The 16,881-nt window shown below is 35.9% G+C and overlaps 1 protein-coding gene across 3 annotated transcripts in view; it reads right to left on the bottom strand.

Moving 5' to 3' along the window:
* The window catches only part of ADGRV1 (adhesion G protein-coupled receptor V1), a 541,343-nt gene that overhangs the window by 173,781 nt on the left and 350,681 nt on the right, over positions 1–16,881 (bottom strand). For all 3 annotated transcript variants that reach the window (XM_032335763.1, XM_032335762.1, XM_032335765.1), the window contains one exon: positions 6,137–6,253. In XM_032335763.1, coding sequence (XP_032191654.1) covers positions 6,137–6,253 — 117 coding nt within the window. The remainder of the gene's footprint in view (positions 1–6,136; positions 6,254–16,881) is intronic.

The raw sequence follows: 16,881 nt of genomic DNA on the forward strand, positions 1-16,881 counted from the left end.
TTTTTCTTAAGTTAAAAATGGGCTGCTTGAACCCCATACATTTTTTTTTTTAAGATTTTATTTATTTATTTGACAGAGAGAAATCACAAGTAGATGGAGAGGCAGGCAGAGAGAGAGAGGGAAGCAGGCTCCCTGCCGAGCAGAGAGCCCGATGCGGGACTCGATCCCAGGACCCTGAGATCATGACCTGAGCCGAAGGCAGCGGCTTAACCCACTGAGCCACCCAGGCGCCCAAACCCCATACATTTTTATACTATGTGGGATAAGATTGGTATCCAGCTTGTTATTTAATAATATTTGGTTATTAACCGTGTCACCAGAAACCCTGGACTGATTTATAGTATCAAGTTTAGTCAGAGGTCATGGACACTATTAATTTTGTCATTACCATACGTTCTTAGTCATTCATTTCAGAGAAGCGTCTAAGAAATATTATCATATGTCCTTGCTCCAGTTATCCTCTCTCTTAGCAATTTTTACATGAAATAAATTGCAAGGCTTTTTGCAGACCAGAGATTTCTGTATTTCCCGGATATATCATTTTTATCTTGGTAATTACCCGTGTGTTGTCCTCAATACCTTTGATGTCCTGTCCCACCACCCCCAACCTCCTGCCCCCCACCCCGACTGCCTGCCCAATTGAATCAGTGACAAAGGAAAAACATGGCTACTTTTAAAATTACCCTTCTTTTTGCTATGCCCTGATACTAAGTGGCCTTTCTGCCAAGGAATAAATATGTATATTTGCCTCCACATAGCCTGATCTTACAGAAAAATTAAGGCACAAGCTATAAATGGTCAAGTATAATTGTAGAATGATTTCCACCTTTATTCCACCATTTAAAAAACATGTCCCTTAAGTAAGCTTTAGTTTCAAAATAAAACATTACACTGTTTCCATAAGCATGAAATCAACAAACTGCAGGAGCAATCTAAAGTTTGGATATTGTTCATAATTGAAACAGATTGCTATATGATTTAGTGACAGGAAATTTTAATAAAACTGGGCCAAATAAATACACAGAAAAATTAAATTTCTATTTACCTATATTATTACTGATACTTCAACTTACTGTGATTTATTCCTTCAGGGGTTAACTCATGGTCTGGCAGTCCATTTCATGTAAAATGCTAATAATAAAGGCATAAATTCTAGGAATTTATTCTAAGAATATTCCATAAGTAAATAAATATTCAGAATGCAAGGATGTTCAAGGAAACATTGTTTATAATAGTAAAAATAACTGGAAGTAACTAGCATTTCAAAATAAACTGAAACAACCACATTATGGAATGGAAAAAAGTGTATCTGTACTTGGTGAATGTATACATATACAAAAACTTAGATGAACTATATATAAATAAGTAAATATATATACACACACACAAGAACATACACATATGTGCTTTTTACATATTTATAAACATTTGTATATTTGTGGAATATTTCTGGAAAGATATACAGGAAACCATTAACACTGTTTACCTTTGGGAGTAGGGTTGAGGGTAAAGCAGAGAGTTGAGGGTGTGTGAAATAGGGAGAAACAGATGTACGTTTCACTTTATATTTCTCTTCAGTGTTTGATTATGCTTTGTACCATTAGTATATACAATTTCTAAGAGGAAAGCAAATCAAAACAGAAAAGGAAATGAAAATAGAACAATAAAAACTAAGGAAATAGAGTAAACATATTATAAGGAGAGTTTAAATTCTCACTGTCAAACTTTCTCTAAGTAGACAAGACTTGCTGTTTTTTAAGGAAGTGGGAAATGATTTCAGTAATTTCACAGTGATTTTATATGAGGAGCAAATAGAAGGATAAGTCAAGTTCCATGGCCTCAAAGGGAATTTGTGAGAAGTTTGCTTAAAAAAAAAAAAGGCAAAATAATCTGTTACTATATTCTCATAATGTGTGGTAGAACCTCCTTGTCAGAAAAACGGGAAGGCCTAAAGAAACAGTGAAGGCTACCAGTTAGAGATTCCGCGATGAGCCACGCATGTACTTCAGTAAAGAGGTTAGAGGTTATTTACACAGCTTGCTATAGCTTCACAGCTAGTTGGTGTCTGCCTCATTCTAAGTCTCTCCCCACTATTATCAAGTAAATTCTTTTTTGGGGAAAAAAAAAGAGTGTAAATTAAATTGGAAAAACAGAGTTTTCAACATGTTTCAAAATCAATGAGATATGGGCCACACATATTTGTTTAACCAGTAATATTCGGTACATATGTATGGCGTGTTGTATAGCTTGTGCCAGGCCCAATTCCAAGCTCTTTTCATGCACAAATTCATTTTATCTTTCCACAATCCTCAAAGACAGGTACTGTTATTACAGATCTGATTATTCAGATAAAAATCTAGGCTCAGAAAAGTTACGTAACTTGTTTACCAAAAAAATTCTTCTTTAGCTACTATAAAAATATAATCCAATTAAAGGTATATGACAGAGAAATAAAAGTTCAAGATAAAGTCATTTAAGTGCATTTTTTTTGAAGATTGAAGATACGATGCAAATCAAAATAAACAGTAATTCTGATATACTAAACCCAATGATTAAGTTAATGGTTAACTTTCTGTTCTAAGTTATGCACGCACACACATCTATCAAATTCTCTCTTACATACTGTTAAAAATATGAAGTAGAGGGGTACTAGGTGGCTCAGTTAGTTGAGCAACTGCCTTCAGCTCAGGTTGGGATCAAGCCCCAGACTGGGCTGCCTGCTCGGCGGGGAGTCTGTTTCTTCCTCTCCTCTGCTTTCCCCCAACTCCCTCCCAGCTTATGATCTCTCTCACCTGTCTCTCTGTCAAATAAATAAATAAAATCTTTAAGAAAATATGAAGTAGAGCCACCTGGGTGGCTTAGTTGGTTAAGCAACTGCCTTCGGCTCAGGTCATAATCCCGGAGTCCCGGGATTAAGTCCCACATCGGGTTCCCAGCTCCATGGAGAGTCTGCTTCTCCCTCTGACCTTCTCCTCTCTCATTCTCTCTCTCACCCTCTCTCTCTCTCTCTCTCAAATAAATAAATAAAATCTTAAAAAAAAAAAAGAAAATATGAAGTAGAATCATTAAAATGTTATTTTATTTTTTGAAAATTTTGAACCCTAATTGACTAGAAGGATTGGATTAACAGGGGCCTAATCTTTTATATAATGTTTTAAAAATGGATTCTACTTTTTGGAAAAAAAAAAAGATTTAGTAGACAGTATTTTATAAGAAGGAAAACACAGGTTGGTAAATGAACAACCGCTTCCCACAAAATAACTTATGAGAAGTAACCTACTAGAATCAGAAGTTATTGAATTTTTCCCTTGTGGTCATACCACAAACCATGAAAAATGTGTGGTATACCATCTGAAATACATTAAACTTCAAATAGTTTTATTTACTGGTACTTTAAATAGTTTTCATAACCATCAGCCATACAGAAATCTAATTAGCTTACTAAATGTTCATCAGCCACAATTTTATTTACTGAAGACTGGAAAAAGAGATCTAGAGTACACCAGTCTCTATTAAGTTGGGTGAAATCTTATATGCAATCTCATCTAATGCTCCCCCAAAGCAGGAAAACATTTTGAAAGTTGGTCATTTCCCCCTATTTGAATACACTTCACTGACTGGAAGCTTTCTGCTTGTAGGAACAGCCTCTTCAATTCTGACAGTTTTACAGGCTATCAAAGTTCTTAATTGAATCAAAATTTACTTTTTTCATTTTTGACCCATTTGTTTCATTCTTCCAAATGGACCTGCAGTCCGGTCTTTCTTTCCTGTAGCATCCCTTCTAGTGTTTGTAGACAGCTATCACATCACTCTAAATTCACTGCAGGTTAGCTATCTCTAGCTGACTCAAAAGTTTCTTACAGGACTATTTTCAACTTTTCATCAGCTGGTTAATGCTCCTGGAGAAACATGATTTATGAAAGTGGTTATAGGATCCCAAGCTTGTCTTGAAACTTTGTAGATTACAGTGTAAACCACGATGCCCTCATCTGCCTCTATGCTGTTACTAATGTAACCTAGGTCTGTATTGTTTTTGTAGTTGTTGTTTTAAGCAATCTGGTCACACACTTGACCACACTAAGTTTGTGTTAAATAAAATATTTCAAGTTGTTTATCTTAACCCCCATCAAATTAAGTCTGTTTCACTCTAGGTTTCAATCTGTCACAGCACTTTCTCTGTATTGATTGTACCTGCATCCCTAACCCAGGCAGCTTGCTGTTTTAGCTGTCCTTCCACCTCCGTATCATCTGCATACCTGATAAGACAGTTTCCTGTGTCTTCATCCAAGTCATTCATCAAAAACTGAGTAGGTCAGGGACATGGACAAAGACCTTCTGCACAACACTGGGGACCTCAGTCCAAGCAGATAAATAACATACATGCGGTACACACGGAAAGTTCAGCTTTGATAAACGCCTAAAAAATCTTGCAATCAGAGAATCTAGCAAATATTATTTTAATTTCAGCAAATATTACGTTTTATGTTATATCCTTGAGATTTAGCTTTACTTTTTTATTTGGGAGGGATTTTGAGAATACCATAAACTTTCCATAATTAGAGCTGTTTAAGACTTATGAAATAATAATTCTATGAGGAAGGAATTATTATCTTCATATGAAGATTTAGAAAAAAAATTTAGGAAGAGCCAGTAACTTGATTAAGTTTACAAAGATAGTAGCAAAACCAGAATTCAATCCCAGATTCAGGGCTCTAATTATTGCAACTAGCTCTATTAACTAAATAACTTAGTGCAGTTCTCCCTACAACTATAATATCGTACCTGGGAAACTATCCCTTCCATGAGTCTGTATAGTATTCTCACATGCTTTCATTACTGCTGTACAGTGGAAATCCCACATCCTTTTATTCAACAAGAAAGAAGAATGTGCAAATGACTGAATGCATCTGTTTATATAAAATAGTTCACAAGCATTCTAAAAAAAATATAAAACTATTTCTATCATATGAAATATGTAATAATACTACTACGTAGAAAGCATTAAAAGCAACATTTCCTTTAGTTGAGCCATTAAATTGATGACATTAATACTACTGAATTGGATCCAACTTTCATATTTGCCTCTTTATCAAGCAAATCAGCATAGGACAATAAAGGGAATTTGGGATTTTAGTCAGAAAAGGGAGAGTTCAAGTCTCTCCCCAACACTTAATAGTTCCTCAGAAGAGTATACTAGGACTCTTTGGGTCTCACCCCATACTTTCTCCCCAGGTGATCTCTTCCAAAAATAACAGAGTCATATTCTAATTTTAAGTCAACAATTTTCTAAAGTATTTATAGCATAGGCTATATATAAATCTCTGTTCTGAGCTTTAGTCCTGTGTATCCCCCATCTCTCAAAGTCCCCATTGGAAGTCTCACACTGGAGGAACTTCGTGCTCCGTATGTCCCAAATTTCTCATCAACCTTCCTGCAATTTCCAGGGGTCATTATTTCACTTCAAGACACTACCGTCTATCCAGCCCCTCATACCAGAAACTTGGGAAACATCTTTGGTTCCACCTTCTGCACTCTTCTTAACCAATCTCTACATTCTATTGCTAGAAAGAAAGAAAGAAAGAAAGAAAGAAAGAAAGGAAGGAAGGAAGGAAGGAAGGAAGGAAGGAAAAGAACAGAAAAATGAAATCTCAAAAGCTGACCTATTCCCCTGGCTTCTTCTGCCAGTCCCAGGTTCACACTGCCTTGTTCTCCTGCCCGGAGAAGCTAACGGTACTTAATTAGCACCGATGTCAACTCTTTTGTCACCAATTCACTACAAACAGGGAGATATTTCTCAAACACAAATGTTACGGTGTTACTTGTTTAATTCTATGGCCTCCCCTAGAACAAAGTTCAAATTTCTTGCTGTGGTTTACAGGCCCCACATCACAAGCCTCATCTTGCACCACTCCTTAATTTCTACCCCTTCTAGGTTTCTTCTCATTCCCCCAAATTCACTATAATTTCTGATGTTGTATAGCTTATAAAGTTTTCTTTCCATCGATCTCCTGGGAATGCGGTTATGGATATATGGAATCATTTCCATCTCAGTATGAAGAACAGCAGATAGGAAGAACACTCCATGCAGATTCACTGGACAGTAGGAGGGGGTGGGAGGAGGAAATGAGGTACCCACCTGAATGAGCATCCAGCTAAACTGGCAAAGATACAGATAATGTGTGATGGCAGCCACGGCCGAACAGCTCTCCTCTGCGAGTTGGGGACTTGCGTATGCAGACACCAGAAACACAATCTGTAAGAAACAATACCTGTATTTTTAAATCATGCTAAAATCAATCAAGAATATTAAGAAAATAAAACTTTCTCATCACAATCTAGGATTCAATGACTCAAAGAGAAAACAAGTTGATCTGTTGCCCAAACCGAGATAACAAACAGTCATTCTAAGAATGGCACTACATAGGCTTTCATATTTCTTCCACTTATTTATCTGAATACAGTTGACATAATGTTACATTCATTTCAGGCGTACAACTTAGTGATTTGACAAGTTTGTACACTATGCTGTGCTCACCACGAGTGCAGCTGCCGTCTATCTGTCTATCCCGTTACATCAGTACTAAAATAACGTTGATTACTTTCCTTATGCTGTGTCTTCTGGATTTTTACATTTCTTAGAAACAATGAACTATATGAAATTATGCTACACATTGCTCTGGTCTGTCAAGAGATGATTTTCAAAGTAAACCCTGTTCTTATTACGAATGGACAAGAATCCCATGAAATACATTTATTTTGGCTAAGTAGAAAAAATAGACATTAAAAGTCAAAGCTAATAAGAAGGAAAAGAAAGAAAAGCAAAAACTCTGATTTTATCATCATCTGCATCTTCTTGTTGCGAAATAACAAGTAACAAAACAGACTTCAATTTAAAATTTCAAATCCTAAGATTACTTTATTCCTTGGACTTTTATTTTTATTTCAACTGCCTCAAGACTTTGGTCAAAAGAAAGCTTCACAATGAGGCCTTTCTTGACCACACTGTTTTAAGATTATACCTTCTTGGGGCGCCTGGGTGGCTCAGTGGGTTAAAGCCTCTGCCTTCGGCTCAGGTCATGATCCCAGGGTCCTGGGATAGAGCCCTGCATCGAGCTCTCTGCTCAGCAGGGAGTGACTACGCCACCCCACCACCTCCACCCCGCCTACTTGTGATCTGTCTGTCTTAAAAAAAAAAAAGATTATACCTTCTTTTCTTCTGTCCTTCCCACACACACATGATACCCCTACATCTAAAGAGATAACTCCTTATTTCTAATTTTTTAAACACTTATAACCTTCTAACATGCTCTGTAATTTGTTTATTTGGTATGTTTCTTGGTTATTATTCACCTCATCTACTAGGTTATCATCATCACGAGGGTAGGATCATTGAATGTTTTAGTCACTGATGTAACCCAATCACACAGCCCAGTGTCTGGCACATAGTAGATATTCAGTAAATACTTGTAGAATAAGTGAATAAATAAATGAAGTGAAACACTCTTGTGGGTTCTATCATTTTGTATTTTCTACAATATATGATTACTGTGTTAAATTTTATAATGATAACTGCAGATGGCAAGGGAAAATTTGGAGCAATAATCATATACCGTAACTTCTCAAGGAATAACCTCCCTTTTTAGGACAGCAACCAAGTCTTTTTGATTCTATATTTTAATAAGACACCACTGTGGCTGGAATATACAAATGTTTGATAAATGATTGTTTAAAGAAAGAATGATTGATTCCAAAAAGACGAAGGGTGTTCCAAGAAGAAAACTAGCTGACTTATGCCTTAAAACCCAACTTCTTTTTTATTTTATTTTATTTTATTTTATTTATTTATTTGACAGAGATTACAAGGAGGCAAGAGAGGCAGGCAGGTAGAGAGAGGAGGAAGCAGGCTCTCTGCGGAGCCGAGAGCCGATGTGGGGCTCCATCCCAGGACCATGGGATCATGACCTGAGCCGAAGGCAGAGGCATTAACCCACTGAGCCACCCAGGCGCCCCCAAAACCCAACTTCTAAGAAGGAAACATAAGTAACTCTAAGTCTGTTTGAATTTTTAAAAATGAATAATGTGCTCAAAACCAAATTAGAACAATGGGACAAAGTACTGCTTTTATCTTCAAATGAAGTATGTGCCTACCCAATCTTTTTGTTCTAAAACTTGTGTCCATTTAATCTCCTTGAACACTGCTACCCAATGGTAACACTAGGGTAGCAATACTGGGGTAAATTTGTCAGAATCTGGGGTGAGGCTTTACATGCTCCGAACATCTTCACTTTGCAGGGCAAGACTCACCATAACCACCCTACTTAGTTAAAGAAGCACTGAAATGTTAATTAATAAACTTATAATAATATATAAATCTCATGCCATGTTGAAATGACTCTTCCCTAGTGGAAACTATTGAGTACTTCCTGTACCAAGTAGAGAAGGGGGGGGGGAGTTTTTCTTTCTTTCATTCTTTCTTTCTTTTTTTTTTTTTTTTAAGCTGTAGACACTAAACTCAGTTTACTCTCCTGGAACTAATTTTTTCATCAGTAGTAGGAAGATGGAAAAGATAAACTTTAACGTTCCTTTCTACCCCAGGATTCCAGGATTACTTTTTAAATGAGAAGCATTCCTGAATCAAATTTTTGTTTATTTAGCCCTGGATTTGAAGCATTTGTAACATACACTATTAAAAAAAAAAAAAAAAGGCAGAAGCTAGAAATTTATGTCTCATTTCCTAACTGTCTGAAAAAATGAGTTCTCTGAAAAAATGAAGTCAACAAATTTGCCTTTCCAGAACATATCATAAATAGCTTTTCAATTATTAGAGCTTATTTTGAAAACAGGCTTAGATTTTCCTAGATCTTATCTTCTAATTTCTGAATTGTAAAATGTTCTGCATCATAAGTTTCCTTTTCCTAAATACCACAAATATTCACTGAACACTTTCACGAAAATACTAACAGGAAACACTAAGCACCCAAACTACCTTAAAAGCTGCTGGACATGCAGACTGAGAGATTCAGTGAAAGAAAGGGAGGAAGTGGGGGGGAGGGAGGGAGAAAGAATTTTAAGATTTTATATTCTTTCTTTTTACAAAGTGGAATCTATTTCCATAAAGATTTTATAAGCACACCTAAAAAAAATTTGAGCCTCTCTAATTCATTTCCTATAATACAGATTGCGTTGAATTTCATTTGGTAGTTTTGTTCTAATCAACCTGAAGAGTTTGCTGTGTAAAACAACGGTGTAATCCAAATTGTAATTAATATGCTTAGTTTTAAGCATTCTATGAGACTATTTATAAATGGTATGCTAATTTGAATAAGTCTTAGTCTCTTAAAAACCTTTTCTTTGAAACAAATTAGTACAGGTTATTGTTTGAACTACATTTACTTTCAGAATACAGTTTTAACACCCAAAATTCTCTTCTTAAGGTATGACTTCTTCATATTTTATTATGTTTTAACCTCCTTTTCTAAGTCATAAAAATGGCAGTTACAAATCTACTTTTGTAAACTATGAACATTCTTCCAGAATGATCTTTAAATTACGAGAAATACTTCCATATGCATAGGAGGAGATAGGTCAGCAAGAGAAGGTTGATTTGTCGCAAGGCACATTGCTATGACAGGATGAGCTAAAAATACTTGGGAGAACCAGCTATTACGTGTAACCAGGCACATCTGAAATTAAATTAAACTGAATTAAAATACAAACTAAATGATAAAGGAAAACAAAATGCCATCTTCTAGCATATTTAGCACATGTATTTTTTAGGCAGATAATGCAAGTAAAAAATGAACTTTTACCATTGTTCTTTTACTCAAACACACAGAGATGACCAGGAAAAAGATTATTTTCACAGTCAGTTCTCTGGATGCATTAACACCATAACAGAAAAAATTTTTTTTTCAAAGGTTCTCAGTCACTCATGTATTGCTTCATTCGGTAAGCAGGTCAGTACCCACAACCTCCATAGCATTATGCTATGCATATGACATGGACAATGCCGTGGCATGGCAGCAAGGGGCTGCATGTTTCCCTTGTTTCCTTGTGCAACCCACATACTAACAATGTGAAGTCATTACTGTTTTTATACCAACTTAATAAATAATGAAAGAGGATCTCATACTGGAACTAATTTTTTAGAGGCATTCAACATATTCTAAAGTTAAAGTGGGATTCAAATCCTGTTGTTGCTGTTGTTTTTTAAGATTTTTGTTTATTTGACAGAGATCACAAGTAGGCAGAGAGACAGGCAGAGAGAGAGGAGGAAGCAGGCTCTCCGCTGAGCAGAGAGCCTGATGTGGGGCTCAAATCCCAGGACCCTGGGATCATGACCTGAGCGGAAGGCAAAGGCTTTAACCCACTGAGCCACCCAGGTGCCCCTCAAATCCTGGTGTTTTGATTTATATAGTGTTCTCTGTAGAACAGCATGCTGTATCCTATAGAAATAAATCAAGCACAAGTCTGCCTCAAAGTGCTGAAATTCTACTTCACTCTTTCTCAATCCTTTTGTTTTTAAAGATTCTATTTATTTATTTATTTATTTGAGAGCGAGAAAGAGCATACATACATGGAGGGAGGGGCAGAGGGAGAGAGATAGAGAGAGAGAGAGAATATCTCAAGCAGCCTCCATGTTGAGCACAGAGTCTGACAAGGGCTCCATCTCACAACCCTGAGATCATGACCTGAGCCAAAATCAACAGTTGGACACTTAACAGACTGAGCCCCTCAGGGGCCCCTCTCAATCCTTTTAACCAATGGTTCATGAGCTAGCAAAGGTTCATAATAACAATAGAATGCAATGCCAATAGAAAATGTAATACTACTCCTAATTCTATGTTTGTATAACACATATAAATCTTAACAAAAGAGAAAAGAAAAATAAACATAGTTCTGCAGAGAGAGAGATATTCTGCTAGTAACTTATAAAATTCTTTGCTTCTGGTTGTTGAGAGCTCTCCTGTACCCATGTAGTTTTCGTAGTAAATATGGAGCATGTGTCTTTGTTTGCTTGGGCTAAATAATAACCAATAACAAAAATTGGCTTTCTTGTAAACATCAATTCTCAGTACTCCTTATATACCCATTCCCCTGTTTACTATGGACATTTTCACTCTGCTCTATGAAATACCCTTCTGTCTACTTTCCATCTCATCCAAAACCTACTCGGTTTTTCCAAGACCAGTTCAAATTCCACCTGCCTACTGAGATTATGACAAGCTCCTAGACTTTTCTATTTTTTAAAGTGGGAAAACACCTGTTATTGAGTATTTATAATGAGCTGAATATTGTCCTTTCTAATAAGAGAGTGCCTAAGGGTAAAGCCACACACAAGCTGCAATAAAATGTGACAGGTGTTATCAAAGGATATGTAGTAAAATCAGGGAAACACAGTCAAGACTGATTAGTTCTACCTTTGGGAGTCAAAGAAATATTTAAAGAGGAAAACAGAATTGTCTTGGTATGGCCTCTTAAGTCTCATCTGCCCCTCCGATCTGCCCCACCCACCTGCTCTTCCTAAGCTTATCTTCCACAAGATCTTTCCAAGCGTTCTATTCTAGCTGTACTGATAGCTATTCCTAAAACATGTCCCACCACCTCTCAACTCTCTGCCTTTGTTGTTCTTCTTCCTCCTGCCTAGAATTTCTGTCTCATCTTCCTTTGCTGAAATCATGTCTACTTTTTAAGGCATGCTGGAAACGTCAACTCTATCATGAATATATGGCTTTTTCTTTCAACCATAAACAAACTTTTTCTCCTCTGAATATTTAAAATAGGATTCTATTAACATAAGGTTTGATTTTCCTAAAACCTCAATTCTCCCAATTCTTAGATAAAATCAACCGTAATCTCTCAGAAAACTGTCAACTCCCTAAAGGCAACAAATTGATCTTATTCTTTATTATAATTACTTTGAGGTACATTTTTAAAAAAAGAAAACATAGCAAGTATTCATTAGCCTATACAGATCCTATCATGGGTTTAAGCATATTGTTTGTTAAAACAGCTATATTGGAGTATGACTGACAGACAGCAAATGCTACATGTTTGAAGTGTGTATGATTTAACAAGTTTTGACATATATACACCCATGAAACTATCATCACAATCAAGATAATTAACACATCCATCCTTCCCCAGAGTTTCCTCATAACCTTCACTGGATCTCCCTGGTAACATTTTAATTGTGTATTCTTTCACCTTTTGATGGATATTTAGTTTTTTTTTCCAGTTTTTGATTTTTACAAATAAAGCAGCTATGACTATATGAGCCTCTGTACGGACTTATGCTTTCTGTTATCTTGAATAAATATCTAAGAGTAGAATAGCTGGATCATATGGCAAGTGGGCATTTAATATTCTTAAAATTTGATACATTATTTTCCAAAGTGCTTGTAACATTTCCCACTCTCATCAGCAATGTATTATTGTCCAGCCACTCCATATTCTCACTAAAGCTTGTTCTGGTTAGTAAAACAAAAAAGAAAAAAAAATTAGCCTTCTTACCTAATAGGTATGTGTAGTTCCTCACTGTGGTTTAAATTTGCATTTTCCTAATCAGTAATGATGATAATTTTTTCATGTGCTAATTGCCATATCTCGTTGAAGAAGAAATGCCTGTCTGGCAAGCTCTTTTCCCTACTTTTAAAATTGGGTTGTTTTCTTACTATTGAGTTTTATGAGTTATTTTTATATTCACGATACAAGTCTTTCGTCAGATATTTGATTTGCAAATATTTCCTTCAATTGTGGCTTGTTTTCAAAAATTCTTTTTTTTTAAAGATTTTATTTATTTATGACAGAGAGGGAGATACAAGTAGGCAGAGAGGCTGGCGGGGGTGGGGGGAGGGGGGAAGCAGGCTCCCTGCTGATCAGAGAGCTGGATTCGGATGTGGGCTCCATCCCAGGACCCTGAGATCATGACCTGAGCTGAAGGCAGAGGCTTATCCCACTGCGCCACCCAGGTGCCCCACCATTAAGTATTTCTATGTGCTGAATTGTGTCCCTTCAAATTCATACATTGAAATCCTAACCTTCAGTTACTCAGAATATAACTGCATATACAAATAAAGTCATTAAAGAGGTAATTAAATTAAAATTGTGGGCCATTACCCAATATGACTAAATTTCCTTAGAAGAAGAAGAAATTTTGGATACACACAAGCACATGTGCAGGAGAAAAACCACATGTTTAAGGGAGAAGACAGCCATCTATACAGCAAGGAGTGAGGACTCAGTATGAAATCCACCCTCTCACCACCTAGATCTCAGATTTCTAGCTTTTAGAACTGTGAAAACAAATGTCTTATTTAAGCCATACAGTCTGTGATATTTTGTTATGGCCGCCTTAGTAATTTAATACAAGTATGAGGCTAGTTACATAATTGTTTTTTGTAGATGCCATTATCAAGTTGAGAAAACTGCCATCTATTCCTGCTTGGTTGGGAGATTTTACCAGCAATGGATTTTGAATTTTGGCAAATGATCTTTCTCCACTGAAATTACAAAAAATTTTTATTCCAGTTTTGCTTGCTAATATGGGCTCATGAGGAACACTGGTAGTTTTCTTGTTATGTCTTTGTCTCATTTTGGTATCAGGGTAATGCTGGTTTCAGTGAGTTGGTAAATATTTTCTCCTTTTCAATTTTTTGGAAGAACTTGTAAAGAATTTACACTTTCTTCTTTCTTAAGCCCATATTAGGACTATAGTTTTCTTAGGGGCAAAATTTTTAAATACATATTCAATTTTTAAAATATATAACAGAACTATTCAGATAACCTAATTCTCCCTGAATGAGTTTTGGTAATATGTGTCTTTTTAAGGAATTTGTCTCTTTAACCAAAATTGGAAAATCTGTTGGCATAAAGCTTTTTTAAAAACATATTCCCTTATTATTCTCTTAAGATCTTTAGAATCTGTAGTAATGCCATTTCTCTCTTCCAACATACTGGTGATTCAGATCTCCTCTCTTTTTCTTCTTGATCATCTGGCTCAAGGTTGATGATATTACTGATCTTCTTATCTTGGCTTCTCTATTGTTTTACTGTTTTCTATTTCAGTGATTTTTCCTCTTTCTTAATTATCGATTTCTCCTATGTATTTTTAATTTAAGAATTGGTTTTCTTTTTATGTAGTCTGTTCTTGAAACCTTACTTCTTTTTCTAATATAGGCATTTAGTTCTATAAACTTTCTTCTAACATTGCTTTAGCAGGATGCCTCAAATTTTGATACATTATTTCATTTTCATTCATTTATGAATTCCCCTACTGATTTCATTTCTGACCTATGGATTATTTATAAATGTGCTGGTTAGTTTCCAAATATTTGAGGATATTCCAGTGATCCTTCTGTTGATTTCTAGCTTAATTCTATTGTGGTCAGAAGATACATTCTTTATGACATTAATCATTTTTTTTAAAGATTGTATTTATTTGACAGACAGAGATCACAAGTAGGCAGAGAGGCAGGCAGAGAGAGAGGAAGGGAAGCAGGCTCCCCACTGAGCAGAGAGCCTGATATGGGGCTCGATCCCAGGACCCTGAGATCATGACCTGAGCCGAAGGCAGAGGCTTTAACCCACTGAGCCACCCAGGCGCCCCTGACTTTAATCATTTTGAATTTACCAGTCTATGTTCTGTGTATACTTGATAAAAACAAGTATTCTTCTATTGTTAGTTTGAGTACTTTATAAATCTCAATAGGTCAGGTTGGATGACAATTATTTTAAAATATTCTATATTCTAAGAAAAAACAACTCCCCTAAAATCTATGTTGTTACAGCTTTTCCGTTCTTTTTTAAAAAGTTTCTATCAATTATTGAAGAGATCTTTAAATTCCCAACTACAATTGTGGATTTGTCAAGTTTTCCTTGTGGCTTGATAAATTTTTGCATGCATATATATATATACATATATATATATATATGTATATATATATATATATACACATACATATATGTATGTATACACACCACACACACACACACACACACACACACACACATACATTTATAAAAAAGTATTTTATAAGAAAGAATATTTTAAAGTAGGCATGGAGCCCCAATGCAGGGCTTGAACTCACAACCCTGAGATGAAGACCTGAGCTGAGACCAAGCATCAGATGCTTAACTGACTGAGCCACCCAGGTGGCCTTGCATGATATATTTGGAAGCTTGGTTATTAAGTACCTGAATATTTAGGGTAATTATATCCTCTCAATAAACTGACCCCTTTAGCGTTATGGAATAATCTTCCTTTTTTCTGGTATTACCTTGCTCTAAATTCTACTTTGATGTTAATATAATCAATCCAATGTTTGTCAATCTTTTAACTTTTGACCTATAGCTGTCTTTATGTTTGAAGTGTGTTTCTTGTAGGCAGTGTATAGTGTCTCACTTTTTTATTCAATTTGAAAATCTCCTTCTAAATGGCATAGACTAGTTGCATTTAATCTGGTTTTGTATACTGATTTTTAAGTCCAGTATCTTGCTGTTTGATTTTTTTTTATTAAGGAGAATATTACTTTTATTTCAGTATTTCCATTGTATTTCCTCCAATTACATGCTGAATAGAGTGCTCTAATGCAACTGAAACCCCCTGACAGAGTTTTCTGCTGTTTGATTTTTGTTACTTCTGTGAGAATTATCCGGTAATTTTTTTTTTAGCTATTGTACAATTTAAGACATTTTATTCAACTTTTATTCCTTTCTTTTTAGAGATGTACTTATTTATTCTAGAGTGGGAGAAAGGCAGATGGACAGGAAGAGAGAATCTCAAGCAGACTCTCCTTTGAGCACAGAGCCCAGACAAGGACTCTATCTCAAGACCTTGAGATCATGACCTGAGCCAAAACCAACAGTGGGACATCCAACCGACTGACCCACCCAGGCGCCCTAGCCTTTATTCTGAAAAATATTTCAGTTGACAGGTTTTTTTCTCCTTCAGTTAAACATGTTGCTCTACTAATTCTTCATTTATTTTATTTCTGACAAGAAATTTGCTGTAATTCTTATATTTCTTCCTCTGCACAGAATTCTTTCATTTTTGTTGTTTTAAAGATATTTCTCTTTATGTTGCTTTTGCTCAATTTGATTATGATACACTTTTTGTATGGTTTCTTCATGTTCCTTCTGTTTGGGGCTTATTAAGCTTCTTGAATATGTGTGTTTAGGGTTTTTAAGAAATTTGAGAATTTTTAATTGTTAACTTTTTTTTTTTTTAAGATTTTTACTTATTTGACAGGCAGATCACAAGTAGGCAGAGAGGCAGGCAGAGAGAGAGAGGAGGAGGAGGCAGTCTCCCTGCTGAGCAGAGAGCCCGATGTGAGACTCGATCCCAGGACCCCGGGATCATGACCTGAGCCGAAGGCAGAGGCTTTAACCACTGAACCACCCAGGCGCCCCTAATCGTTAACTTTTTAACATGCTTTTTCCCAGCCACTAAAATGCTCTCTCTCCAATCTTTCTGGCACAAGTACACATGAGATGCTTAATTTTCCCCCCACAGCTCACTGCTGCCCTGTTGATTTATTTTGACTTCCTCTTTTTTCATTTTAGAGTAATTGATACTGCTGTTTTCAAATCTGCTTATTTTTTCTTCCATTATTTCTAATCTGCTACTACTCCTAACCAGGGTGCTTTTCTTCTCACACATCGCAGTTTTCATTTCTAAAAGTTTGATTTAGTTCATTTTGAATCTCTCCCATGTCTCTGCTTAACCTTCTGAATGCACAGAGTCAGCCATAATAAACGTACTGGTGTCCTAGTCAGCCAATTCTAACATCTGCAAGACTTCTGTATTAGTTGATTTATTGACTTAATCTCTTAATTATGCATCATATTTTGTTGCCCTGTATCATGTCTTACAGGTTTTTT

This window comes from Mustela erminea, chromosome 3 (genome assembly GCF_009829155.1).
Source record: "Mustela erminea isolate mMusErm1 chromosome 3, mMusErm1.Pri, whole genome shotgun sequence".
Classification (NCBI taxonomy): Eukaryota; Metazoa; Chordata; class Mammalia; order Carnivora; family Mustelidae; genus Mustela; species Mustela erminea.